At 41.9% G+C, this 27,828-nt stretch overlaps 1 protein-coding gene across 1 annotated transcript; it reads left to right on the forward strand.

The window, feature by feature from the left end:
* Positions 1-186: 186 nt before the first annotated feature.
* LOC113431278 (estradiol 17-beta-dehydrogenase 11-like) lies at positions 187-27,797 on the forward strand. Its single transcript, XM_087962848.1, has 7 exons — positions 187-549; positions 6,913-7,020; positions 10,453-10,584; positions 24,412-24,518; positions 26,084-26,221; positions 27,163-27,279; positions 27,445-27,797. Exons 1-7 carry the CDS (start codon positions 340-342, stop codon positions 27,518-27,520), a joined length of 888 nt encoding a protein of 295 aa, XP_087818974.1. The 5' UTR covers positions 187-339; the 3' UTR covers positions 27,521-27,797.
* The last annotated feature ends 31 nt before the right edge of the window (positions 27,798-27,828 follow it).

Here is a 27,828-nt window from a genome sequence, read left to right on the forward strand (position 1 = left end):
TCAAGTTTGATTCTATCATGCCTAATAAAAAGATTTCAGGTTCAAGTTTTAGTTCTTCTTTCGTTGTTTCTAATGTCCAAGTTCTAATTTTTTGCCAAAACTTCTGTGCACATGGACAAGTCCACCACATGTGGAAATATGTTCCCTGAGTGTAGTTGTATTTTCAGTAATTTGATTATTAAAGTGATTATAAACTTCAAAGAGCAGGTGTATTTACTCTCCTACTTCATTTTGTAAGAACACTTGCAGAGGATGGAGTTTTGCAAGAACTCTAGTTAGCAAGTGCAATAAAAGTCCTCCCAACAGTCTGTGAAATCACATTTGTAGAAGAAAGCAAGAATGCATCCCATATTAGATTTCCTCTGGTTTGCAGTCTTTGCAACCTATTGCTATATTGAAGCTTTGGTGAAATGTTTTATTCCTGTGAAGAGAAAATCTGTGGCTGGTGAAATTGTCCTCATCACTGGAGCTGCAAGCGGCATTGGAAGACTCATAGCCTTTGAATTTGCCAAACAGAGAAGCCGATTGGTTCTCTGGGACATAGACAAGGTACGGCAATTATTCTACTTTAAAATGAGTGAATTAACAAGATAGAAAAATAAGGGGAGGGAGAGAAAGAAAAATAAGCAAAGACATTCCTGAAAATAAGATCTAAAGATATATGTGGGACAAGTTCCAATGGAAATAAAGTATGCTTTTGGTTAGGTTTGGAAAATAGGAAAATTTTATTAATCATTCTTTTTCCATCCCTTGTAATATTTTGTCTAACCCTTGCTGCGTTATATGAAAGCCAAATTGTTCTTGTTAAGTTCGGTCGGTGGGTCCCAAGGATAGGCGAGGCATGGGTAGTGAACAACAGCTCTTTATTTAGTAGATAGAATCTGAGACAAAACCCCGGTGCGGCAGCTCTTCTTATAGAGCTGGCCGCGGCTAGGCAGCCAATGACAACTCTTTGAGTTTGCCGCGCTTGGTTTTAGCCAATCGCGGCAAACCCTGTATGAGCCAATCAGGAACGTTCAAGCCGTCCAATCACGATCCGGCTTGTCTGGACCAATAGGAACGCAGGGTTTCAAGCCTGCTAATATGGAACACCTCTTGGTTCCGTCCAAGTGGCGGGGTAACGTAGTCATGTAAGTAGGCGGGTCTTCGGACCTGCCTACTTGACTTGCGCGGTTCATAATGTCTCTGGTCGTCGTTGGGTTCGGACGGGCTCCGCGTCGCTCTCAAGCTTCTCGTTGAAACCGCCTGGAAGGGTGAGCCGGGCCTATAGCTGCGACTCCCGCCTGGTGTATCTGGGTTGGTCGAGTCATTCGCTCCGTCGCTCCCGCCTGGATTCTCTGGGCTGGTTGAGCTTGTCTGGCTGCTACTTCCAGGTGAAGCACCCGTCTGCCTCGGTTCCCTGTTTGTAGGTGAGTATTGCTGGTTTAATGTTTGATTTATATTTAATGTGTGTGTGGGGTGTTCTGCTTGCGCAGATACCGGTTCTTTTTCTAAGTTTAAGGTCCCCCCCCCTCTGATTTCTTGGTTAGAGTCTGTGAGGGGAAAAGTGGCCAGTCTAGATCGTAGCTGGTCAATGTGCCGTTTCCAGCTCCTACCGTCGGTGGTCTGGAGCCGGTAGGAGCGGGGGCCGGTGACTTGGGTGATCGTTGCCGGTAGCCATAGTGGGTCCCCGGTAAAGTTTTTAGCGAAGACAGTGTCTCCCACGTTGAAGGCTCAGTGTCGGATTGTAGATCCAGGGGGTTTCTTTGGAGTGTAAGTAGGGTGCAAACGGTCTAGAGGTGACCGGAGTCTTCTGCCCATGAGCAATTCCACTGGGCATTTGTTTGTGGTGGTGTTGGGTGTGATGTGTTGTATTAGGAGCATTTTGCTGATTTTTTTGTGGATGTTGCCATGTTCAATTTTTTGGATAGTTTTCAGCCCGCCCGTTCGCCGCCGGGTGAGCGGGCGATGTCAATGCGTGTCGGATGCCACAGTCTGCCAAGTATTGCTCAAATGCCAATGCAGTAATTTGAGGTCCATTGTCAGATACTATCACATCTGGCAGACCATGCATGGCGAAAAGTTTGTTTAATTGTCTGATAACGGCTTCTGTGGTGGTTGTCTTCATTTTACTAACTTCGAGCCAATTTGAATAGGCATCAACAGTGATTAAAAAGGTATGTCCTTTGGTTGGCCCCGCGAAGTCAATATGGATTCGCGACCAGGGGCCTCTGGGGGTTTCCCATTCTAGCGGTGGAGCTGCGGGGGGAGCTGAGCGGGTTTCTTGGCATCTGCTGCAACCAGCGACCCAAGTCTCTATTTGTTTGTCCATGCCTGGCCACCATGCGTAGCTTCTGGCCAGGGCTTTCATTCGTACAATGCCCGGGTGCCCGTCGTGCAGCATGTCTAGGACTTTTTTTTGTAATGTTTCTGGTATAACCACCCGGTCTCCCCAAAGAATGCACCCCCTTTGTGAAAAAAGTTCAGTTTGCCGGTTTTTAAATGGTTTAAATAGTTCATTTTTCCCGCTTTCCGGCCAACCCCTCTCCACCCAGCTGAGGACTCGCGCCAATCGTTTGTCCCTTTTTGTTTCACGGGCAATGTCTAGCGCTGTCAATGACGGCATGGTTATTGTTTCTATTTGTAAAATAGATAAAGTGGGTGCTGGGCCGTCTTGCACATCTGGTAGGGGGGATCGGCTTAAAGCATCAGCGTGCAAGATGGTCTTGCCGGGGCAATGCGCTAAATGGTAATTATAAGCGGCAAGAAATTCAGACCATCTTGTCATCCTAGGTGACAGGATATTTGGAGTGGGTTTGTTCCCGGCCAAAATGCCTAGTAGGGGTTTGTGGTCCGTAATAATTGAAAATGTCCTACCATAAATGTATTCTTGGAATCTTTTGACTGCGGAGATGATGGCTAGGGCTTCTTTGTCCAGCTGGCTGTAGTTCCTCTCTGGCTTGGACAGGGTTCTTGAGAAAAATGCGGTGGGAGCCTCTTTCCCATTCGGCAAGGTGTGGCTAAGGATTGCCCCGACACCAAAGGGCGTCGCATGTGACAGTCAGCGGCAGGGTTTCGTTATATTGAATAAGGACTGCATCGGAAGTTAAAAGGTTTTTTATTTGTTGGAAAGCACGTTCCTCTCTCCTTCCCCAGATCCAGGATGCCGTTTTGTCCAGGAGCCTATGCAAGGGTTCCGCGACAGTCGCCTTCTGGAGTAGGAAGACATTATAGAAATTAATGAGTCCAAGGAATGCTTGGAGTTCCGTTTTATTTTTCGGTCTGGGGGCTTCCTTGATGGCTTTTAACTTTTTGTCAGTAGGGTGAATTCCATGTTTGTCTAGGAGGTACCCCAGGAATTCAACCCTTTCAGTACATAGCTGGCACTTCTCTTTTTTTACTTTGAGGCCGGAGTCTTTACATTTTTGTAAGACCGCTCTAAGCCATTTCTCCAATTGTTTCTTATTGGGAGCTGCTACTAGCACGTCGTCGAAATAGGGTACGACTCCTTTAATTCCATGCAGCAGTCTTTCCATTAGGCTTTGGAAAACCCCAGGTGTGACGCTGACTCCGAATTGGAGTCGGTCACATTTAAATGCCCCTCGATGTGTCACGATTGTTTGTGCCTCGGCGGTTTCAGCATCGACCGGCAGTTGCTGATAGGCTTGTGCCAGGTCAAGCTTTGCAAAGATTCTGCCACCCCCAAGTGAGTGTAGGAGATGTTGGACCACTGGCACAGGGTAGGCACTCTGCTGCAGGGCATGGTTGAGGGTGGCCTTGTAGTCTCCACAAATTCTCAGGGAGCCATCTGGTTTGATGGGGGTGACAATGGGTGTTTCCCAGCGGGCATGGTCGATAGGTTCTAATACGCCTTGCGCGATGAGCTTATTTAATTGCTCGTCTATCTTAAGCTTGAGTGCAAATGGCACTCGGTGTGGCTTGAGGTGGATGGGAGCGATGTCAGGGCTAAGATTGAAGGAGATTGGGGACCCCTTGTACTTGCCTAAGGTGTCATCGAAGACCTCTTGGAAGTCTCGTACGAGCGTCGCCTCCCAATCTTCTCTGTCTGTGTGATTGATGCCTGCCATCTCGATCCCCAGCGGCGAGAACCATTGCAAACCGAGTAAGCTGGGGCGGTCTTTTTCCACAATGGTAAGTGGTAGGATGTTGGTGCGGTTTTTGAAGGTGATCTTGAAATGCCCGATGCCAGCCACTGGGATGCGGTTCCCTTGGTAGTCCTTCAAGATCAATTTCTGGTCACTTAGTCCTTGGCGGCGTATGTTGGGTATTAGACGCTTTATGGTGCGCCAGGAGACCATGGAGAGGTAGGAGCCAGAATCTACCCCCATAGTACATGGTTGGTTTTCGATACCAACCTCGATGCGTACCTTCCGGGCATCTATTGGTGAAGAATGGGTGATGATAACTGTTTGGTGTGTTTCTTCTCTTCGTGATGCCTCATTAAATCTTTTGTTTCTGCTGTCCCGGCTCCATCGGCTGTCAGACTGGCGGTCCCGGTTTCTGCTGGGGGTGCCATCTAGTCTCCTCGGGCTGTTGCCTCGACGCCAGGGGCTGAAGTTTCTTTTATTGCGGCATACTTTAGCAATATGTCCCCGCTTCTCGCAATGTCGGCAAACAGCATCCAGGAATTTGCATTCGGAACGTGGGTGATTTCCTCCGCAGCCGGCACACTGGTACCTCGACTTGCGACTGTGCCGGTCTCGCCGATCGCCTTCTGATTGAAGTCGGTGAATTTCTTCTTCTTCGCTGTCAGAGGGGGATTCGACGTCGCCATGGTGGGTGGTGGCTGCGAGTTTTTCTGGTGTGGTAGTTGCCTCGCTAGTCGATTTATGATCGGTTCCATTTGAATGCCGCATTCGAGCTGCTGATTTGCGGGTATTTTCGGCTGCAGTTGCTTCGGCTATGGCGTCGGCGAGGGAGATGTCACCCTTGGCCATTAGTCTGCTTTGGAGAGCTGGGTCTTTCAGGCCGAGAACGACCCGGTCTCGCATGGCCTCATCCAGGTTGGCGAATCCGCACAAACCTCCAAGGTCCCTCAGGTCGGCCACGAATTCACCAATGCTTTCGCCCTCGCGCTGGTCTCTTTGGTAAAAATCATGCCTTCGGATAAGAGTTGGTACGGCCATTGGTACGGAGCATAGTGGTTTTGGAGGATGGGAGCTAGGTTGTCCCAATCCATTGTCTTGACGTCTGCGGGCTTTGCTAGTGCCTTGGCCATTTTAAAAACAGCGGGCCCGCAGTGCGTTAGAAATACCGCCCGTTTCTTGCTGCCTGTGGCATCTTTCAAGTTGTTGGATTCCAAAAACATTTGGAAATGATCAATGTAGGACTCCCAGTCCTCGCTGGCTGGGTTAAATGGTGCGGGCGGCGTGGTGCTGCTGGCCATTTCACTGGTCGTCTTGGCGCCGTTTGCCGCGTGCTGGTTAGTCTCGTTGTCTCAGAATCCCATCCTCGTCGCCAGTGTTAAGTTCGGTCGGTAGGTCCCAAGGATAGGCGAGGCATGGGTAATGAACAACAGCTCTTTATTTAGTAGATAGAATCTGAGACAAAACCCCGGCGCGCGGCAGCTCTTCTTATAGAGCTGGCCGCGGCTAGGCAGCCAATGACAACTCTTTGAGTTTGCCACGCTTGGTTTTAGCCAATCGCGGCAAACCCTGTATGAGCCAATCAGGAATGTTCAAGCCGTCCAATCACGATCCGGCTTGTCTGGACCAATAGGAATGCAGGGTTTCAAGCCTGCTAATATGGAACAGTTCTTTGTTTTTTTTTATAGTGTGTTTGAACCTGCAGATAAGGCCACCATCCTATTTCAATTTCCTGAAATTCTAATTGGTTCCATGTTTTAATTCCCCTTTTTCATTTAGTAGGTCCCTATATTTTATCATTTTGGTGCAATCTATAGCATTGGGATATATTAGTGCTTCCATTGTCGATAACCATAATGGCACCTTCACATAATGATTCTTTTTTAGTTCTTCTGATATAGCTAACAAAGTATCTCTCACCCAATGTCTTTGGAAGTAGGTATGATATTTACTCTTCCCATCCCAAAGAAACGCATGCCAGCCAAGTTGTAAATCAAAATCCTCTATTGTTAGTTTCCTTCTATTTGTCAAATTAATCCAATCTTTAATCCATGTGGCTATTGCCGCCTGATAATATAGTTCAAAGTCTTGGAGGCCCAAACCTCCCTTGCTTCTACTGTCTTGTAGTAATCCTAACGGGAAATTACCTCAACCGATACATATAAGAAAAAGAAATAATAGGACAGGGACGGTAGGCATGTTGGTGCGTTTATGCATGCCCCCTACAGACCTCTTAGGAAAGGGGTGAGGTCAATAGTAGACAGGCTAAGGTTAAAGTTTTTGGGGTTTGGGGAAGAAACCAGAGAGTCAGGTAGAGTATTCCAGACATTGACCACTCTGTTGCTGAAGTTGTATTTCCTGCAATCAAGTTTGTTGCGATTAACCTTGAGTTTGTATCTATTGTTGCTCTTGTATTGTTATGGTTGAAGCTGAAGTATTCCTTGACAGGTAGGAAATTGCAATGTATAATTTTATATACTATACTTAGATCAGACCGAAGACGGCATAGTTCTAGGTTTTCTAGGTCTAGAATTTCGAGTCTGGTGGCATAAGGTATTCTGCAATGAGTAAAGGAGTGGACAACTCTTCTTGTGAAATATTTCTGGACTTTCTCAACTGTGTTAATATCAGATACGTAATGTGGGTTCCAGACTGATGAGCTGTATTCGAGTATTGGTCTAGCAAATGTTTTGTATTTCTTCTGGAACTTCTGGAACTATGATCTTGCTGACATTGTAGTAACCTTTTCCTCCTCCTTTGGTTCAGTAATATTTTGTTGGCAGAACACAAAGAAGCGAATGATATTTATCCTTTCTACTGTTTGTAGTCTGGCATCGAGGAAACAGCTGAAGACTGCAGAAAGCTGGGAGTCGAAGCATATCCTTATGTGGTGGACTGCAGTTTGAAAGAGGAAATCTACAGTGCGGCTGAGAAAGTGAGAATTCTGTACAGTAAATGTGTGTCCTCTCTCCACAGAATCGGTCCTTGGTGCCCAAAAGGTTAGGGGCCACTGCCATAAAGTATCTTAGAAAAGAAAAAGGCAGGTTTGCAAGGCAGCACTTGGTAGCATCTGTACATCCATTTGTCTATGGAGATCGTCAGTCATCCAGGTCATGGTTGTCCCAAAGGTGCTTTTTCAAAAGGCAATTGGACTTTGGTTTCCTTTGAAGATGTTTCATTCTCCTCCAAGAAGCTTCTTCAGTTCCCTTTCTGGATGAGAAGTGACACGTCTTCAAGGAAAATCAAAGTCCGGTTGCCTTTTGAAAAAGCACTTTTGGGACAACCATGACCTGGATGACTGACGATCTCCATAGACAAATGGATGTACAGATGCTACCAAGTGCTGCCTTGCAAAAATGACCCTTTGTCCCAAAGAAGAACAAAGGGAAATTGGGAGCTTGAAGGCCCTTAATCCTTTTGTGAGGCTGTTCTTAAAATTTCAAGTGTGCCTAACAATCTCCGAAAGTTGGCAAAAGCAGGAATATTGGTATTACAAAAAACATAAGAAACATTTTTATTTATAAATAGACTTATCAATGTAGTAGTCCTTGAGAGCTACGATGATTATGACCATTCCAAGTTGTGGCGCTGAAGAAATTGGGGTCACAGCCGGTTCTTGGAGTTCCTGATCTCCCAGCAATCCCATGATCGTGGGATCATGAGGCGCTTACAACACCTGGTCCATTTGCCCTTACAGCACTCCGTGATCATGTGATCGCCATTCCCAACCTTCTGTTGAGGTAATTCCCCATTAGGAGAATGAGCGCATACAGGGAGACGTACTGAGAGTAGTGTTTGAATAATACACAAATAGCACACAGATACACTGTACATTAAATGTAGGTTTTTACTTCCAGAAAGGTTTAAAGCAAAGTTCAAAACAAGCAGTCCAAAGTCATTCACAGGAAAAATCAGTCAGTTTCTCAACCCAGGGATAATCCAATAACAAAGTCCAGTGTCAAAAACAGTTCAGTATCAGACTTACATCAAATCCATGAATATCAGTCAATTAGAAAATTGGAGGAACGGCAATACTCTCCAACAGAAGGAAAAAGAGAGACTCACTCACTTCACTGAGACTCTTCTGAGACTAAGGCTAAACAACCCAGATTTCTGGCTCCATCTTATGGCCGTTTAAGAAACCACACCCAACTACAGTTTTGCATTTTCTTAAAGATACAGTATTAAAATCTTTATCCTGGTTTATATATTTCCAACCCAGATACCTGTTAGGTGACTTATATTCCTAACACCTTCCCTGCCAGCTTCCCCAGAAAGTCAGTGGGGAAGCCCTCAGGCAAGGTCACTATTTGCTGGGGGAAGTCTCTCTTACCCATGCACCTTTCTCCAGGCCCTCTGCACTTTCACAATGCTGGCCATGTGCCCTCCCTTCACACACCCGCCCCAGCCCATGCTGTGCCTTTTGCACACCCTCCGCAACTCTTGCCCCGTACCCATGTGCACCTCTTCATTCCCTCCACCACCCTGGAAGCAGCCTCTTAATTGTTTGCAGGCCTAGGACTTGCGACTGCCTGCTGTCTTCCCAACTGACTGTGGGAAGCTGGCAGGAAGTAAGTGCTCTAACTGAACAGCTACAGGATTCAGTTCACGAAGGTAACCAGGATTGCAGAGATTGCCATCGTTGAGCAGTGTGGTTGCATGCATAGCTTTAGCAGGAGTGTCAAACTCAAGGCCTGAATCCGGCCTATGGGGTACTTAGATCTGGTCTGTGGGGCTGTCCTGGAAACAGTGAAGGACTGGCCTGCAGTGCCTCTGCCAGCAAAAACAGAGTTCAGGAGGACCCTCCTGCACTCCGTTTTCATTGACAGAGGGTTGTAAGAGGCCGACACAGCTGAAAATGGAGTTAGGGACGCTGTTTTCACTGGCAGAGCGTTCGGGTGCAACATGGCAACAGGTTCATACCTATGACAGTTGCTGTCTCCCAAGGTCATGCGAATTGCCTTTTGAGAAGCAAAATCAATGGGGAAGCCTGATTTACTTAACAACTGTGCCACTAACTCATCAACCTGCAGTGATTCACTTAACAACTATGGCGAGAAAGCTCATAAAATGGGGCAAAATTCACTTAATCAACATTTCGGTTAACAACAGAAATTTGGGGCTCCATTGTGGTCATAAGTTGAGGACCACCTGTATATATGTATCTATTTAAGCCCATCTCACCTAGAAATGCTCCTGTTTGCTTTTCACGTCATATTTTTGTCAGTGAGATCCAGTGAATGCTTGCTTGTTCATTTGAAGAATACCTTAGATCAACTCTGACAAGGAGTCCATACAATTTTAAAACAAAAAGTGCTTTGTTTTTACAATAATAGTGTCATGCCCCTGTCGGAGTCTGAATCCAGGAGGAAGACGAACAGCTGGGAGTGTGGCTCCATTGGCTGTGGAAGAAACTGGGGAAGGGCAAAGTCTGGCTGGGCAGAGCAGGGAAGAGGTAGAACAAGGCAGAGGGAGTTCAGATGAAAGCCCACCCCCTCTTCACCCTAGGGCCGTGATGGCGAACCTATGGCACGCGTGCCACAAGTGGTGCGCATGCAGTTTTTGGCACAGAAGCCCAAAAAGATTCACCACTACTGTCCTAGGACATGCAGGGAGGAACGGAGAAGAGAGCAACGTTCTCTTATGGGACAGGAAAGGGCCCTGATTCCCTTCATTAGCCACACCTGGGAATGAGAGTTTAAAAGAAATGCATGTTGAGTGTGGCAGCTGCTGGGAGCAAACGTGATTTTATCTTGTGTTTGGTTGCAACTTCCGGTTGCAAGGCTTCGGCGGCGACAGGAATCCGCTTTTCTGCGGGTCCCTGCTGCGCTCGCCGCTGAGGTACCCCCGATCCAACTGGATTTGGGGACTTATAGTTAGTTTTTGTTGACCACATTTTGGACTTGATTCTCTGCAGCCAAAGGCTGTTCCTGGGAGAGTTTTTCTCCAGCCAGAAGGTAACCAGGACTTTGGGGGCAAAATTGGAGCTAATAAAGAGGCTCCTATTGATTAACTGACTGTTGCCTTTGTGCCACACCCCAGGTCATCACAAATAATTTCTTCATATGATCATTGTACGTATGGGTTGATTATGTCACTTGCCCTCTAAATCAGCCTGACATGGCTATCCAGTTGTGTCAAGGCTTCAGCTCCCCAAATTCTAGTGCCAACATACTGAATTACAACACATCTGTAGAATGCCAAGCCTGATCTTGTAAAGGTTGCATTTTTTTGTCTTTTAAAATATTCAGTCTTTACCGTGCCTTTCAGTCTGTGCAAGATCTATATGGCAGCACAACAACAAAAGAGAAGAAAATCAAATTTAACCCGAGCAAAGTTTAATAATTTCTGTTTCTTAACTTTAAAGGTAAAAAAAGATGTTGGAGATGTTACTATTTTAGTGAATAATGCCGGTGTGGCAGCAACAGGGGATCTACTTTCCATCCAGGACAAGCAAATACAAAAAATATATGATGTCAACATTCTAGCTCATTTCTGGGTAAGTATCGCTGAGAACTTAAATTTTAAGTGTTTAGTTAATATTAGGAACACAGTGCTGAAGCTTAATTGAGCTTACAGTACCTTAAAGCGTGGTCCTAACTAAAATATGTTGGGGAAGGTTAAAATGAGGCTCATCTGCCAGTTCACTTACAGCAGTACTATAATAGAAGGTTTCCCAAACCATGAAAACTGGGCCACGCAAACAAGCGAAGACACATCCATGGGATGCAAGAAGAATGCAAAACCACACCCCCTCCAGTCTATGGGAAAATCTCTCTCCAAGGAGCCGGTCCCTGGTGCCCAAAAGATTGGGGGACCCTCCTATGATATCTCTTGAAAGCCCGTTCATCAATCTGTATTGCAACACTTTAGTCAAAGGGTTGTATCCAATCTTGTGTTTTTTGTTTTTTTTAAATTTATTGGTTTTTAAGACAAACATAGACAAACAAAACATAAAAACATCAAGCCATCTTCCATATATATACATACAGTGTGCCGGTTGGTTTACAAATTGTTTTGTGCTTCCATTTCGTAGTCTTCCATTACAATTACATTGTATATATTCTCATATTTTCAATCAAGTATTAAATACATTAATATCATTGTTAATCAATCATTTGACTATAGTTTTATTCATTCATGTTTTACGAATAATCATATTTTACTTAAATTGTTTTGTGACAGTTCATATTATCATCTCAAATCTATCCTATAATCATTTTGTAGATATAATAAGAAAAGAATACATCTTTATATATTTATTATTTTCTAAGAATCTACATATTTCATTACCATGTTTTATTTTCTAACCATTGATAGAATAGATCCCAGATTTTATAAAATTGTTTATCCTCTTGTTCTCTGATTTCAAATGTCAATCTACTCATTTCAGCACATTCCAATATTTTCTTAATTATTTCCTCCTGTGATGGTATTTTCTAATTTTTCCAATTTTTAGCAAATACAATCCTAGCCGCTGTTAATACATTTACAATCAGGTATTTCAATTCTTTACTATATATTTTAGGTAAAATTCCCAATAAAAATATCTCTGGTTTCAAATCTATATGCTTTTTTGTCATTTTTTCCAACCACTTGTGGATTTTAGTCCAATATTTTTTAGCATCCGCACAAGTCCACCACATATGGTAATATGAGCCAGGTGTCTGATGACATTTCCAACATTTTTCTGATTTGTTCTTGAACATTTTTGCTATTCTTTTTTTTTTGGAAACAAATTTTATTAATTTTAAAGACAAACAAAGCATCATTAGACATTAAAAACATTAAACCTCTTTCCATTACAAATTCTTACAAGGCAGATAAAACACTGTTTTATACAATATACTTCTAATATATCCATTTCCACTTAAATCAGATTTCTCATTATTTCTCTTTACTCTTATTCAATTACATTTCTTCTATATTTATCCATTTTATACTCATCATATTCATATTTCCCTCTGCCTTGTTTACAATTATTCTCTCGCTTTCTCCCAAGGTTTTATTAAATCTCAATCAAACATACACACACAAAACACAAAAACATAAAACTTCTTTTTAAAAAGTAGCTTGGCCCCGGATTACCTCTCTTTGTATGGACTTCAATTAAATTCATGTTCAACTTATATGCCATTACCTATCTTATTTACCCTTCTATATCTTCATTATAACTTCTCCCCGCTTTCCACTCTTCTTAATTCTATTTTATTTATTTCATCTTAATTTAAATCATTATATTTGTATCTTTTGTCCATTCTTTTCCAATTATCCATTTATCTCATTCATATTAGAAAAAAAGATTTCTCCTGAAATCACTAATCGAAAGTATGATGCCTTTCCATCGCTCCCTAAATTAACATTTAAGGTAACACCTAGTTCCCTATCTAATTCTGCTTAGTACATTCTACTTACTAAAATAGTAAATCCATAAAGTAATTAAATATATAATTAAACATTAAATCTCATAACATTCCAATTATCTATTGCAAAAACAAATACCATAATAATAAGTTCATACAAACACCCACACAATAGTCAATTAAACTCTATACTTAAACTAAATATTTTAAACATTCCTTTTAATATTTTATTAAATCTTAAAATCTATCATTATTAAACCTTTAATGTTTTAATCTTTACTTAAGTCTTATAAAATTCTAATTTTCTATTTCTAATACAAATACTACAATACTATCTTATGTACCTTGCAGAAACATTTTGAAACAAAGTTATGCATTACCCAGTATCCCTAAAAAAAAATTCTTTTCACATCTTGTTTTATACCTTTGTGGCTTTTTCCCCCTTCTTCCTTCCTATCTTATCCCATCTGGTCTTTTTACCCCCTTCGCTTCCCCTCTCTGTTGTATTTCTCTTTTCTTTTGCTTTCTAACATTGTATTGATTTTGCATCTTATTTTTCTCTTTCTTGGATGTTTTTTTAAGTCTTATGTCCTTTTTCCTACCTCTCTTCTTCCTTCCTTTCTTAATCAACTTTGTAGACTCGTTAAAGATGGCTTCTTCTTCTTCTTCTTCTTCTTCTTCTTCTTCTTCTTCTTCTTCTTCTTCTTCTTCTTCTTCTTCTTCTTCTTCTTCTTCTTCTTCTTCTTCTTCTTCTTCTTCATCCTCCATTAATTGTTGTGTTTGTTGATAAGTGGCAAGCACCATTTCTAAAAAGCGAAAAATTTCTCTCACACCGTCTTTACCTTCTTTTTTTATTTTACCATATTCTCTCTCAGTTCATCAACAGATAAAGCCATTATAAACCTTTTCTTCTTCTTTTTTCTCTTCTTCTTCTTCTTAAAACAACCAAGATAATTCAAAGCTTGAAACAATTCCCCAAAATCCCAAAGTCATCAAACAACCCAAACAGAGCACAAAGTTCTTCACACTTTTTCTTCCTGGGGTAACATCAATTGGCAAGGAAAAAAAAACACCAATCTGTATTTTAAAGTCTTATTACAATTAACTTCCAATCTCAAATTCTTCCAGGCATCTCCTCCAACAAAATCTTAATAAAAATTTTCCTTTTGTCCTCTCCTTCCCACTTATAACAGAAAGCTTTAAATTTTACCTTCTGTAAAATAGCAGGATTTTCAATATCCATTTGTTAAATCCTTGTGGAAGGAGAGTAAACTTTCTCTTTAAACACTTTCACTGCGCTTGTAAATCTCTTCTGGAAACAAAGTATCTTTCAAAAAATCAGGATTTTCAGGATATTACTTGTACCTTATAGTCCCAGTTCAGCCAAAAACCTTCGCTTCAGAACTTTCTCCTTCTTCCTCCAGCACAATCTTGTCCAGCTGTCAGCTTCTTTGTGGCGGCCATTGCTGACCGCCGCTCCACCCTTGAGAAAAGAGGGTTAAGCCGGGTGGGAAGGGGTCTGCAAAAACCCAACCCCTGTCCGGATCCCTCTATCTTCGGCTGCCTCTTCGTGGCAGCCTTAGCCTCCAGATCCGTGGATCGGAGGCACCAAGCGCTAGCGCGGCAGGGATTGCGCGGGATCGCAAATCCCTGCCGCTAGCGAAGCCGACAAACCGGAAGTTCCCAACATTCTTGCTATTCTTGTCGGGGGGAAATGCCACCTATAAAACATCTTATACAAATTTTCTTTATATGCTGTTGACATTGTCATTTTATAATTTTGAAACCACAATTTTTGCCATTTCTCTAGATCAATCCCATATCCAAAATTCTTCCCCCAAGCAATCATTGTTTCTTTAACTTGTTCTTCTTCTAGTTTAATTTCTAATAAATATACATACAATTTTTTAATCACCTTTTCATCAGTACCTGTCAAAATCTTTTCTAGATCAGTCAGTTTATCATAAAAATCTTCTGTTTTAGAGTCTTTATCATACCTTGAATGTATTTGCGCATATGAGAACCAATTCATCTTTATACCTTGTTCCTCTAATTTTTGTATAGATTTAAGTTCACCCTTTTTATTCAATATTTCACCATATCTAACTGTTTGTTCCTTTTTATGTATTATAGGATAAGAAAATGCTTCAATAGTCGATAGCCAGACTGGAATTTTCAAATAACATTGCCTTTTAGTCTTCTCCCAATTTAACCACAGAGACTCCCATATATAATGTCTTCTAAAATACCCCTGTGTTTTAGTTCCTTTATACCATAGAAAAGCATGCCACCCCAACAACAGATCATGTCCTTCTAATGTCAACAATCTAGTGTTTCTTAATGTTATCCATTCCTTAACCCATATCAAATTTGTAGCTTGGTAATACAACTCCCAATTAGGCAAACCAAATCCTCCTCTTATTCTAGTATCTTGCAAAAGCTTTAGCTTTATTCTCGCTTTCTTTCCTTGCCATATATATTTCAACACAATTTTATTTAAATCTTCAAAGTAATCTTTTCCAAGCCTAATTGGAATTGTTTGGAACAAATATAAAATTCTGGGTAGTATATTCATCTTGATTGTTGATATTCTCCCTATTAATGACAGTTGTAAATTTTCCCATTTCGCCAAATCTAACACTGTCTGCTGCTTAAGTTTGATATAATTATTCTCTTTTAGTGTACTACATCTTGCTGTCAAATGTATCCCCAAGTACTTAATCTTATTCGTTACCTGAATTTTCAATAGATCTGCCAGTTCTTCCTTTTGTCTTGATAGCATATTCTTTGTCAAGATCTTTGTCTTATCTTTGTTTATTTTCAAACCAGCCACTTTTTCATATGCCTCTATCTTTTCTATCAATTTTAATGCTGTTTCTAGTGGGTCTTCTAAAATGAAAACCAGATCATCTGCGAATGCTTGCAACTTAAATTCTTCCTGTTTAATTTTCATCCCTTTTATATCCTTTTCTTCTCTAATATTTCTGTTTAGCACTTCCAAGGTTAACACAAACAATAGAGGTGATAGTGGGCACCCTTGTCTTGTTCCTTTTCTTATATCAATAGAGTCTGTCAGTTCTCCCTCTATCATTACCTTTGCCGTTTGCTTATGATATATAACTTCTATTGCTTGAATAATTTTTTTAGCAAAGCCCATCTGTTCCAGTTGTAATAACATGAATCGCCAATTCATATTATCAAATGCCTTCTGTGCATCTAAAAATATCAAAGCCATTTGTTTTTCAGGGTGTGCCTCGTAGTATTCCAAAGTGTCCAAGATTACTCTCATATAATCTTTAATTTGTCTCTTTGGCAGAAATCCATTTTGATCAGGATGGATAAAATTGTTTAAATATTTTTAAGTCTTTCTGCCAATATTGAAGCAAATATTTTATAATCTGCATTTAGTAAGGAAATTGGTCTATAGTTCTTGATTTGTAATGGATCAGCCTCCTCTTTTGGAATAAGTATAATATAAGCTTCTGACCATGATTTAGGTATCTTCTTCTTTAACATAACTTCATTCATAACTTCTAGCAATGGAAGATTCAACGATTCTTGTAGTGTTTTGTAAAATTCTGCCGGAAGTCCATCTGGGCCTGGTGCCTTTCCATTGTTTTGCTTCTTGAGTGCTTCAGTTAACTCCATCATCGTTATGTTGCTTTCTAACATTGTTTCAATCTCTTTAGGTATCTGGGGTAAATTAGCATTCTGCAAATACTGTTTAACTCTTTCCTCATCAACATTTTCCTGTGTGTATAGTTTCCCATAATAGTCTCGTATGATTTCCTTCTTCTCTTTACTACCATAGCAAACTTGGCCTTGGTCATCTATTAATTGCAATATTTTCCTTGATTCTTTCTCCTTTCTCAATTTGTATGCTAACCATCTACCTGGTTTATTTGCATCTTCAAAATAGTTCTGTTTAGCACCTCTGATTTTCTGTGCTAATTCTTCTTTTTCTATTAGACCCATTTTATGTTTGATTATATCCATTTTTAACTTAATGTCTTTTTTCTGTAGCATTTTCTGTAGCTCTTTTTCAAGTCCTTTATACTCATCCTCTAATGCCTTAGAGGCTAGTCTTTTCATGATATTTCTTTTCCTTGTATAGTCTATTATCAAGCCTCTGGCATATGCCTTCATTGTATCCCATACATTCTGGATTGATGTATCTTCTTTTTGTTTTCTCTAAAGAACAAGGCCAGTTCTTTCTCCATCCACTGTGTGAAGTCTTTTTCCTTTAATCTAGTATTATTTAACGTCCATCTAGATCTTCTTTGTCCTTTCCATTTAATTGTCATTGGATTGTGATCTGCCCAAGTACTTGTTTCAATATTTATTTTTTGAATATTAGCTAACAATTCTGTTGACATCCATATCATATCTATCTGGACCATGATAAATGTCTATTTGAGTAGAAGGTGTATTGTTTAGTTTATTTATTTTATTTATTTATTTGATTTGTCAATTGTTTACAAGATAATAAGTACGTGTATATAGTTGTGAATATATGAAATGGGTCATATAAGAAAAATAAAAGAATAAGAGAAACAATCGTAGGCCGTTGGTCTCCATACAGACAGTTTTAGCATTTCTTTCTCTCCATGTATCTTTTAAATTTATTTCATCTACCATTTTAAAAAAAGAATTAGGGAGAGTCTTTCTGTTTTGCTTTGTTGTTTTCAGTTTATTATCTACAATTCCATTAAAATCTTCCATCATAACCATATTAGCATAGTCCAGTTCAATTATTTTCATGTGTAATTTTTTATAGAATTCTTCTTGATTGTCATTCGGGGCATAGATTGCAATCAGGAGTGTTTTCATATTATTGTCCATTATTTCCACCATTAGTGTTCTTCCATCGTCATCAGTATAGATCAATTTCGCTGGGATAATATCTTTAATGTATCTTTTCTTACATTGTGTCAAAGAAGTAAATATTTTCTCTAATTTTGGCTGTATCAACAGTTGTTCATGTTGCTTTTTGATATGTACTTCTTGTAGGCAGATTATATCAAATTTTAATTTCTCTAATTTATGGAAAATTTTCCTTCTTTTAACAGCTTCTTTCCTTCTTTTAAGTCCATTTATGTTAATTGTAATCAGTTTTTTCTCTTCCATGGTTATATTTTGTAATTAGGTTTAGCAGCTCTCGTAGATCTTGGTTCACATTGTTCTTTGGCTTCCACCTTTCCACCTACTGCACTTTCTTCTTTTTCAGTTGCCATTTGGGAGTCCTCTTGGAATTCAATTAGTGAGATTTCTTTTTCTGCCTCTTCCTCTTTCCCTCCAAAAAATTCTGTGTAAAATGATTCAGCTTTCTCAATTGAGTCAATTCTATGTCTCTGTTCTTGCCATGTGAACATTAAACCTTCTGGAAACAGCCATCTATAATTCACCTCTTTTTTAAGTAGCATTTTGGTCAGAAATCAGTATTCTCTTCTCATCTCTCTCACTCTTCTTGGTACTTGTTTCAGGACTACAATCTCCTTGTCTTTATATTTCAATGTTTTCTCTCTTGCCACTTGCAATATTTGCGTTTTAATGGCTTTCTTTGTAAATCTGATATGAACTTCTCTTGGTAAGCTATTTCTCATTGCATATCTTGGGAAGACTCGATAAACTTCATCTATTCCATCCATCATCTCTTTAGTTATTTCCAAAGCTTCAGCCAAAATTTCTATCATTATCTCATCTAGGTTTTGTCCCTTTTCTTCCTCTATGTTTTGGAATCTGGGATAAAATTCTGATCTGTCCATCTCCCATCTCAGCATCCCACTTTTATCTTGTTCAACCACAGTTAATCTGCTATCAATGTCTCCAATCTTCTTATCTTGTTTATCTTCTTCTTCAATTTTTTGGAATCTCTCATCATACTTCATCATCATTTGTTGAATGTTCTCCACCTTTTCATCCGTTTTCCCTGTTCTTTGTTCAATGTTCTCTGTTCTCTTTTCAATATTCTCTGTTCTTATTTGAATATTTTGAATTCCTTGCATAATCATCTGCAGGGTCACTTTGTCCTGTTCCTTTTCTTGCTGTAACATTGTCTGTATTGAACGTTGTCCTCCAGATGGTAAAGAGGAAGAAGTAGAAGTTGAGGAACCAGGGGCTGTTAGTTTCCTACTCATTTCAAACAATTCAAAATCTTCAGGTTCTTCTAGACCAGGGGTGGGCAAACTACGGCCCGCGGGCCACATCCGCCCGTTGGTCTGTCCAATCCGGCCCGCCCTGAAAAAAAATCGCTGGGCGTGGCGTATTGCCCTGTGCCGCATGGCCCCCAAAGCTGCAAAACAGTGCGGAGCGCTCTGGGGTAGGAAAGAAAAGAAGAAGTTTGCAAAGGCCTCGGCTGGGAGTTCGAAATCACCTTCGAGTGCGACCTCTCCGAAGGTGAGTCCCCGCCGATCCCCCTTTTTTTCTGGGGCTTCCAGGCTTAAACTTTGCAAAGGCAAAGTTTGCAGGCTGGAGTGTCTTCGAGGAGTGGGAAGGGTTCCGCCCGGCGGGCGGGCGGGCTGCTTGGAGCCACCTAAAGCTAGGCCGCTGCTGGTGGAGCCTTGCCCTGCCTTGGTGCCCGTTTCCCGGCTCGGCGGTCCTGCTCGGCGGCACTTTAAAAGCCTGCTCCCAGCACCCGAGCAACTTCCCAGCAACTTGCGGCTTCCTTTTTCCTCGTGGGCGCTCGCGCCTGGCCCCAAGCTGCGCGGCGGAGGGAAGCCCGGCGTGGGGGCTGCTTGGAGGAGGCAACCCGGCGGCGCTCCGGGTTTCCCCTTCTCCTTCTCTGCCTCCTTCTCTGCCTCTCCCCTCTTGCTCCTCACAGTTGCCCTGAGCTGGTGCGGTTCTTTACTTGGGCAGCCAGACGCCCGCAGTAGCGCCCGCGCAGCAACAGGCAGTTCCGCCCGGAGCCGCTGAGCCTGACCCTCCGGTGCCGCTGCTGCCGTTGCAAAGCACCGCCGCGGCTCTTCCTTTTGCCTTTCCCTTCCCGAGGCAACGCGAGACTGGAGCTGTGCGGAGCCGCGCCGGCGGTAGCAACTCCTGACTCAGGGGGCCTCCGAGGAGGAAGGAAAGAAGAAAGGGGCGATTCCCAAAAAATCTTGTGCTGACCCGGCCCGTCTGTCAAATTTTAAAAGTCAATGCGGCCCTGAGCCAAAAAGTTTGCCCACCCCTGTTCTAGACCTTAATCCACTTGTGAAATAACCAATTGCAATTCCAAATAAAAATGGTAGGAAAAAAGAAACCAAATAGTAGCGATAATAATAATAATAATTACAAAATTCTTCAGGTTCTTGTATACCTTAATCCCATTGATTGGCTAGATAGCAGTAAAAACTCAAAAATGGAAGAAAAAAGCATAAACACACACAAAAAAGAAAAAATTGTTAAATCCTGAAAAAGGCAGAAAAGTAAAAGGTAAAAAACTAATAAGGAGAAAAAAAAGTTCTTCAGGTTCTTCAACACCTTAATCCAATTAAGAGGTCTCAGGTATAAAAGGATGCATAAAAAAAAGAAAGCCACAAAAAAAAACCCAACAACCAATATGTAAGGTAAATAGAAAAAAAAATACAGGGGAGAGAGAGAGAGAAAAGAAAAAAGACTACTCCCTTAAAAAAAAGGAAAGAAATCATTAATACTAAAAAATTTCCTTTAAAATAAAATGCAAACATAAAAATTTTGACTTCAAAAGACAAAAAGAAAGACAAAAATCAAGTTCCAAAAGGCCAAAAATCCTAATAGCTATTACGAAAAGTAAACTAGTAAGGAGGGGGTTTGTTAAAGTAGGAAATAGCGCAGTTTAAAAAAAATAAAAAGAGCACACTGCACCTTGTTTGATTGTCCAAGGCTTTTGTTAAAATTTATAACTCTCTTCTCCAGAGTCTTATCACCTTTTTCCCCCTATAAGCTTCAACACCAGACTCCAGCTGTTGATAGAAACCCAGAAGAGCACCTGCAATAATACTCTCCCATGCTCTTCCCTCTATCTTATCAAACAGGCAATGTCCTTGAAAAGAAGTCTCAGTTCTTTCTCAGCTTTGTCTGGTCAAGAAAAAAAACATATTTCCGAGCCTCTAGTTGGCAGTGTTACAAAGTTCTTTTGGTTTCACTTTCCCCCTCCTTTTCCAAACAAAATATAATGAAAATTAATTAAAAAGGGAAAAAGATATTTAAAAAGATGACTAAAAGGGAGTCTCTAGCCTAAAATATTATAAAGTCAAAAAGGAGAGAAAGAATAGGTGGAAGAAGAAAAAACCAGTCCAGTTTCAAAATATAAAATCATGTATAGAAAATCCAGCAATGAGAAAAAATAAAAATATTACTTTGACATTCCTGTTTAAAATCACCGCTTAATCACTTCTGTCAAAACTTTTACAGATTCTTTCTTTTCCTTTCCTTAGGGTGTCCTTTCAAATCTTAAAATAAAGAAAAAGTTCTCACCAAACCGGCACACTTTCTCTTTCCGTTCTCTTTCGTTTCGGAGCTGTCCCAACTTCAGCAGCTTTAATGGCTGCCTCTTTGCCGCTGGCAAAAAGAGCTTCTCCTGGATCTACCAGGGACTTTGCGGTATCCTTGGGATCAACAGGATGTGCTCTTTACATTCACCATCTCTTCGGGACGGTTTAGATCCAATTGGACTGCCCAGGAGCAAAGATATCGGCAGCGATCTCAGACCTCCAAGATCGCATGCTGTATCGTCGCGACGCCAGCTCCGCCCTCCTGTATCCAATCTCGTTTTGAGGGCTGTCTCAAAGTTCTCAGTGTACTATTCAGTTGTGGGTTTCCAAATTTTCTTCTACTGGTTCTATACACATGTGCCCAACACATGCTTTCCACATGCGCACAGGGCTCAAATACCAACCTGTCAATCATGGTGAGCTGCCTGAACTGTTTTTTAGCTCAGCTGAGGCACGGCAATCTGTTCTGCCACAAGAATCAGCTGAGCTATAAAGGAAATATAGGTGGTATTTGCTGTTTCTCCAAACCGATATGCCAGAACTGGTCCGAAGTGGCTGAATACTACCTCTGGTACTGTTCTAAACTTTAGATAATTATGGTGGGCTCACTGTGGAAAAACCGAGTCTGAACTTGGACAGAAGAAGACCTGCCGTGTTTCTCACAAAATAAGGCCGGGCCTTTTTTTTTTGACCCCCGAAAAAACAGGTAGGCCGTCTTTTTGGGGATGACTTAATTTCCTCCCCCACCTAGAGCACCCCATGCGCACTTACCTCTCCACGAGGTCATATCTATCGGCCGACGAAAGCTCCCCAAAGGCAGAGTCACCAGCCGCTTGGGGGCAAGGCATGGCTGCCCGCGTCCCCTTGCCATGAGGCAGTGTCTTTCAGGCGATGGAAGCTCCCCAAGGGCAGTCACCAGCCACTTCAATCAGCCGGTAGAAGCGGCCTCAGGGCGAGCGCCCATGCACACTCCCCTCGCCGTGAGGCCGTTTCTATCAGCTGATGAAAGCTCCCTGAAGGCAGAGTCACCAGCTGCTTCGGGGCAAGGTGTGGCTGCCCACGGGGCGCTCCTGACATTAAGATCATTAAGATCTGCTTTGTGATCAAAGGCAACGTGAAATGAGGGCAGGGAGGAAAGAAGTAACAGCTTGTGCTTAACCTAGAGTTTCTGAACCTAAAGGTCCCTGCTCCTCCGCCACCTCTCTTTTGTTGGTGCAATTTACCTGGGGGGGTTGTCCCAAGACCCTTTGAGTTTATTCATTCATTTACGTTTCCCCAAGGGGCTTTTTTTGGGGGGGGGGTGTTTCTTCCCTGCAACACAGCCATCATCTCTCCCAGGCCCAGTAAGACGCCATCCTCCCCACTGGAGGGAGTTGAGGGTTCAGGGAAGTGTCCTGTTAATCATTAAAGCAATCTGAAAGACCACCCTTTGGGCCCACCAGGATGATCTTCACCCAGCTCAGCCAAAAAACCCAGGAGCCCCTCCACTCTGCCCCCCTCCCTGCCCCTCCAGTGCCTGCTCTGCTCAAGTCAGAGATGGGGGGTGTCAGCTGGTGCTCCATTCAAAATCCAAGAAAGAAATACTTAGACTCTTTTAATTAGAGAAAAGATGTCTTTTACTGGAAATCAGGTGGTAGCAACAAAAGAATTCTGAATCTGAGAAAATAGGCGCATAAATCACATATACAAAGCAATGGCAACGTTCCCACCCCCAATAGTTCAAATGGTTCTTCCAATTAAAAGTTATGAATATCATCATGTGAACATCTCCAGGTGGTGATGAGGCTTCTGTCCGTTGACCTTGGCATACTTTGATAAAGGTTTGCAGCTGCGCATAGCATAAAAGAGAAACCTAAGCAAGAATGTATTCCCCACCCCCAGTTTATACAGTTCTGTTTGTAACACCTCCAGCTCACTTCCCATAATTTCCCCCCCTCCTCCTCCCGTTACTTATGACAGCCGAAAGATGCAAAGCAATGGGAGAGAATCTTGAAGGCTGACAGGGGGGCAGAACCAGTCCTTGGATTCCCAGAGCGCATCTGGGAGGGGGCTTGTCTAGGATGGAAACTAAGCAGGGTTGGAGCCGGGATGGAGTCCCCAGGAGAGGATTTCCAAGGCTGGAGAGAGAAGTTTAAAAGACAGAAGACAAAAGCTTCTTTAGCGACCCTCCTGCGATCCAAATGGTTGCAGTGGGAAATTGGGGCGGGGGGGAAATAGAGCTATCTGAGGGGACGAAGAAGAGCGGCTGGCTCAGGAAGCAGAAATGCAGCAGGAATCTTGGGGTTGTCTGATATTTATTCTAACAACAGCATATGTACATTGCATTGAGTTTGCAGTTGCATTGAGTTTGCAGTTGGGAACCCGATGCATAGCCACACCTCGCCCCGAAGCGTCTGGTGACTCTGCCTTCGGGGAGGTTTCATCAACCAAAAGAAGTGGCCTCACGGTGAGGGGAGTGTGCATGGGCGCTCACCTCGAGGCCGCTTCTACCAGCCGATCGAAGTGGCTGGTGACTGCCCTTAGGGAGCTTCCATTGTCTGAAAGACACTGCCTCATGGCGAGGGGACGCGGGCAGCCATGACTTGCCCGAAGCAGCTGTTGAACTCTGCCTTTGGGGAGCTTTCATCGGCCGATAGAAGCGGCCTTGTGGTGAGGGGTGTGTGCGTGGGTGATCGCCCCAAGGCCACTTCTACCGGCCAATTGAAGCGGCTGGTGACTCTGCCTTTGGGGACCTTCTATCGGCTGATGTTCTATCGGTAGTAGATCAGGGTAGTCTAGCCTAGGCTACCTGCAGGGCGCTCCTAAAGGCAAGTTTTCTCCCCACCCACCCCCGCCCTTCCCCCAAATTTCTCTTCACCTCGTGTAGTTCTAACAAACTATGTGAGAAATGACGGGGAAACGCATGGTTTAAGTAGGTCTAAATTTTGGGGGTGGGGCTTAATTTCACTTCATGCCTAGAAATCATGCTGGGCCTTCCTACTGGTGGAGGCCGTATTGTTGGAGAAACACAATAATATAACTAAAACTCAAAGCCAGATCATTCCAGATCAATTATTCCCAAAGAAATAGCATATGACTGAGGTTCAATATTTCCTATTACTAATAAACAAGAATATTTGTAGCTCAGAGTTGAAATGGGGGGTCCTTGATGCTCTCTGAGCTTGGTTGTTTTCTTGCAGATGTTTCTTTACCCAAACTAGGTAACCTCATCAGTGCTAGTCAGTCCCATTACTGCATATGAAAAAATAGTATATTTTAAGAAAGTTAATTCGTATGTGTTCATCAATGCTCCTCTATCACATACACCATGGTTTAAAACTATTACGCTCACACTGCTTCCAGTGATTATTGAAGGGGAAGAAATCATCTCATTGTAAATAGATTGCATGTGAATTATTCAGTTTATGAATATGTGTGGTTTTGAATGAAAAAGTACAGAGAATATAACCATCTGGTAATGTGAGGTGTTGTATTTTTCCCCCTCTTTTTGGTCACGCGAAATCTTCATTGCAGACAATAAAAGCTTTCCTGCCAGCTATGATGAAAAATAACCATGGTCATATTGTCAACGTTCTATCAGTTGCTGCACTTGTATCAATTCCTTTTCTGGTGACTTATTGGTAAGTATAAGTATTGTGGGTTTTTTTCTATTGAAATAAATAGTTTGTTTTGGAAGAAAAAAGAGAAAGAAAGAGAAGTTTTTTTAGGAATTGTGTCAATATTAATATGGCTCTTTGCAGAAAATATATGAAAATATTCAGCAAATATTTTTACTACTGGTTCTGTGGGCATGGCTATGTGGGAGTGTCTATGTGACGGGGTTGGCCATGTGACGGGTGGGCGTGGCTTTTTTGTGCAGCACCCCCTGCGCTCCCCTTTTCTTGACTCCTGGGCCTCAGGGAAGCCTCCTGGGTAAAGCAGTAAGACAGCAAGGGGGATCCCAGCACAGCTGATCATCGAAGTAGCTGATCGTCAGGAGGGGTGAAAAAAGAAAGAAATACCAGTTCAACTGAACAGTAGCATTTTTTTTTACTACCAGTTCGTTGGAACCGGGCTGAACCGGTAGAATCCCACCACTGGCTCTGTTGCACCATTTTTGCTTCATGCTAGTTCAGAGAATAGAATTGAGAGGCAAAATATACTGACCTCCCTCTGATGTTCAGGAAATGCTGGCATAATGGCAGACTAATAAAGCAGGATTCTGCAATGGGAGTATTGATATGGGGGATTTAAAAAAATGCTCACTATTGCAAGACAAGATAGAATGTATCCCCATGGTCACATGATTTACATTTGGATGCTTGACAACTGACTCATACTTATGAGAGTCGCAGTATCCTGGGGTCATGTGATCCCCTTTTGCAACCTTCTGACAAGCCAAGTCAATGGGGAAAGCAGATTCACTTAACAACCATGTTACTAATTTAACACCTGTGGTGATTCATTTAACATACATGGCAAGAAAAGTTGTAAAAAGGGGCAAAACTCACTTGACAAATGTCACACTTAGCAACATAAATGTTGGGCTCAATTGTGGTCATAGGTTGAGGACTACTTATAGATTATAAACAGAGGTTAAACCCCACATCTAGCACTGAAGATATTACCTAGCTGGGTAATGAAACATCTTCAAGAAAACAACCAAGTTCAGGGAGCATTGAGGACTCCACGGTTCAACCCAGAGCTACATATATTTTCTTTTATGGCTGAAGTTCCTGAGAGAGGAAAGTCATCAGATCAGAGTTACATAAAACCCTGGTCAATATAATGTTGCTTCCCTTTGTAAGCTTGTTTATAAGTTAGTTCACACATCAAGCCAGACTTCCAGAGCCACTAAACCTCTACTTTGCATGGGGCCAAGTACCTTCTCACCCCAATTACATCCACACTTCCCATCAGGTCCAGCAGGAATGGCAGCAAGTGGCCTTCCCGTAAGTCACAGAGTTTTATTTGGTGGGGGACCCATTCTTTGGATGATCATTTCCCGTGATGTGTGGTTGGTCCCAATTCTGTCAGCCTTCTGGAAAACCCTCAGAATTTTGGGCCTGGGAAGCTCATGAAGGGCCTGTATAGGTTTAATTGCATTCTTGCCTGTCCTTTTGTTGTTACAGTTTTGAATTGGTTTTAACTGCATTAATCAAAGAATTAAGATTCTTTTCTCCCTTAATTCTCCTCTCCTGTTTAGCTCAAGCAAGTTTGGTGCTTTAGGGCTTCACAAAGGCTTTACCCAAGAGTTGCTTGCTTTGGGAAAAGATGGGATCAAGACTACCTGCTTGTGCCCATATTTTGTAAGCACTCCGCTTGTAAAAAACGTAGAGTCAAGGTAAGAGACAAGATGCGTCTGGTTAGCATAGAACTGTTTCCCAGTTTTCTCCATTGTTTCAATGGAGATTCTCGATCATGCAGGTCATGGTTGTCCCAAAGCTGCTTTTTCAAGAAGTAATTGGACTTTCTGGTTTTTCTTTTGAAGACGTTTCGCTTCTCATCCAAAGAAGCTTCTTCAGCTCTGACTGGGTGGTGGGGAATGGAAGGATTTATACTCCTTGCAGACAGCTGGTCATTTGCATTCTTTTAGAGAGTTGTTAATGCCACCTGGAGGTTTTATCAGGATCAACGGAGTGATGCAAATGGGTGTGGAGCCTTCTGGGAACTGTTGAGAGACATTAAGACACGTGGACTTCAACTTCAACATGATGGCTGGGGAATTCTGGGAGTTGAAGTCCAGATGTCTTCAAGTTGCCAAGGTTGAGAAACCCTGGTTTAGGTGCACATTGCTAACCATTTGAAACTACAGAATACGGAGAGCGTATTTTGGAGTCTCTCACAAAATGGCTGCCATGGGAAAGAGTAGCTGGATCAAAACTTCAGTGACCAGAGGAAAGTTGATGAAAACTTTTCTCCCACCATGGCCGGAAGCTTCTTCCCTCCATTTTGAAACTTTATTTTTCTGGACAATGTATGCAGATATATGAACCAGATGCTGGATTGCCATTCTCTCTCCCTTCCCCTCTTTTTTATTTCCTCTTTCATAAATGCTTTCAAGGCCAAAAGTATTCCTATATATAAAAATAAGTCATTGTGGCGGTTGCAAAAGAGGAACTGGTGTTTGTGCACCTTTGGGAGCATGGGTTTGTCACCACCATATTTGAGCAGATAGAATCAGTATTGCTGGTAACTGTAGTCCACAAGACCCAGCAGTCCCTTCTTTGAAAATATAATGACTTAATAGCTCACCATTAATAACATCAACAATTATAATTGCAGAATAATACCTATTCTGAAGCCTGAGGCAGTTGCAAAGAGGCTCATGGATGGGATACTCTGCAATCAAAAGAAGATCGTTATGCCATCGCCAGTTTCGATGTTCTCTTTGGTGGAAATGTATGTATTGCAGGGTGGTTAAGGGCTGAATTTCTGCACTGACAATTAGATTTAAAATACATGTTGTTTAGCATACAAAAAAAGCAAGCAGTGACATCAAGGTCTTGCATTGAAGCAGATTTTGAGGTTTTTATTTAATGTCCCTGTATTATTATTATTTTCCAGAATTCTTCCTGAGCGTGCTTTGGTGGCTTTGAATAAGATTTTGAGTATCAAATTCGATGTGAAGAAACAAGAATGACTCAAAGTATCAAATCTTCAGAAGCTTTCCAAATTTTAGATCATGTGCAATCATGTTTCTAATATCATGGTTTTTTACTTCTTATGTAAACTGCAAAAGGAATTCCAAGCACTATTCTTTACAAATCAGTATTAAGATATCTTTTTCAAGTACTGGTATAACATTCTACTGATTTTATTTCTTCCTGACATATAAAGATGACATCAACATAACTTCAGACCTATTGATCTTAAAGTATTTTCTTAAACAAAACTAAAAATCTCCAAGTTCTGTGTGACCTTATTTCATTTTTGCTTTACTTATTTGAC

The sequence above is a fragment of the Notechis scutatus genome, chromosome 4, assembly GCF_049901735.1.
Source record: "Notechis scutatus isolate UNSWTSFEM ecotype Mainland chromosome 4, rNotScu1.2, whole genome shotgun sequence".
Lineage (NCBI taxonomy): Eukaryota > Metazoa > Chordata > Lepidosauria > Squamata > Elapidae > Notechis > Notechis scutatus.

What these genes read in the sequence shown, in the direction of transcription:
- LOC113431278 (XM_087962848.1), top strand. Translation starts at nt 340, where the DNA reads ATGCATCCCATATTAGATTTCCTCTGGTTTGCAGTCTTTGCAACCTAT. An exon ending in TTCTCTGGGACATAGACAAG is followed by an intron (nt 550 to 6,912) that starts GTACGGCAATTA and finishes TACTGTTTGTAG; the next exon opens with TCTGGCATCGAGGAAACAGC. An exon ending in ATGTTCTCTTTGGTGGAAAT is followed by an intron (nt 27,280 to 27,444) that starts GTATGTATTGCA and finishes ATTATTTTCCAG; the next exon opens with AATTCTTCCTGAGCGTGCTT.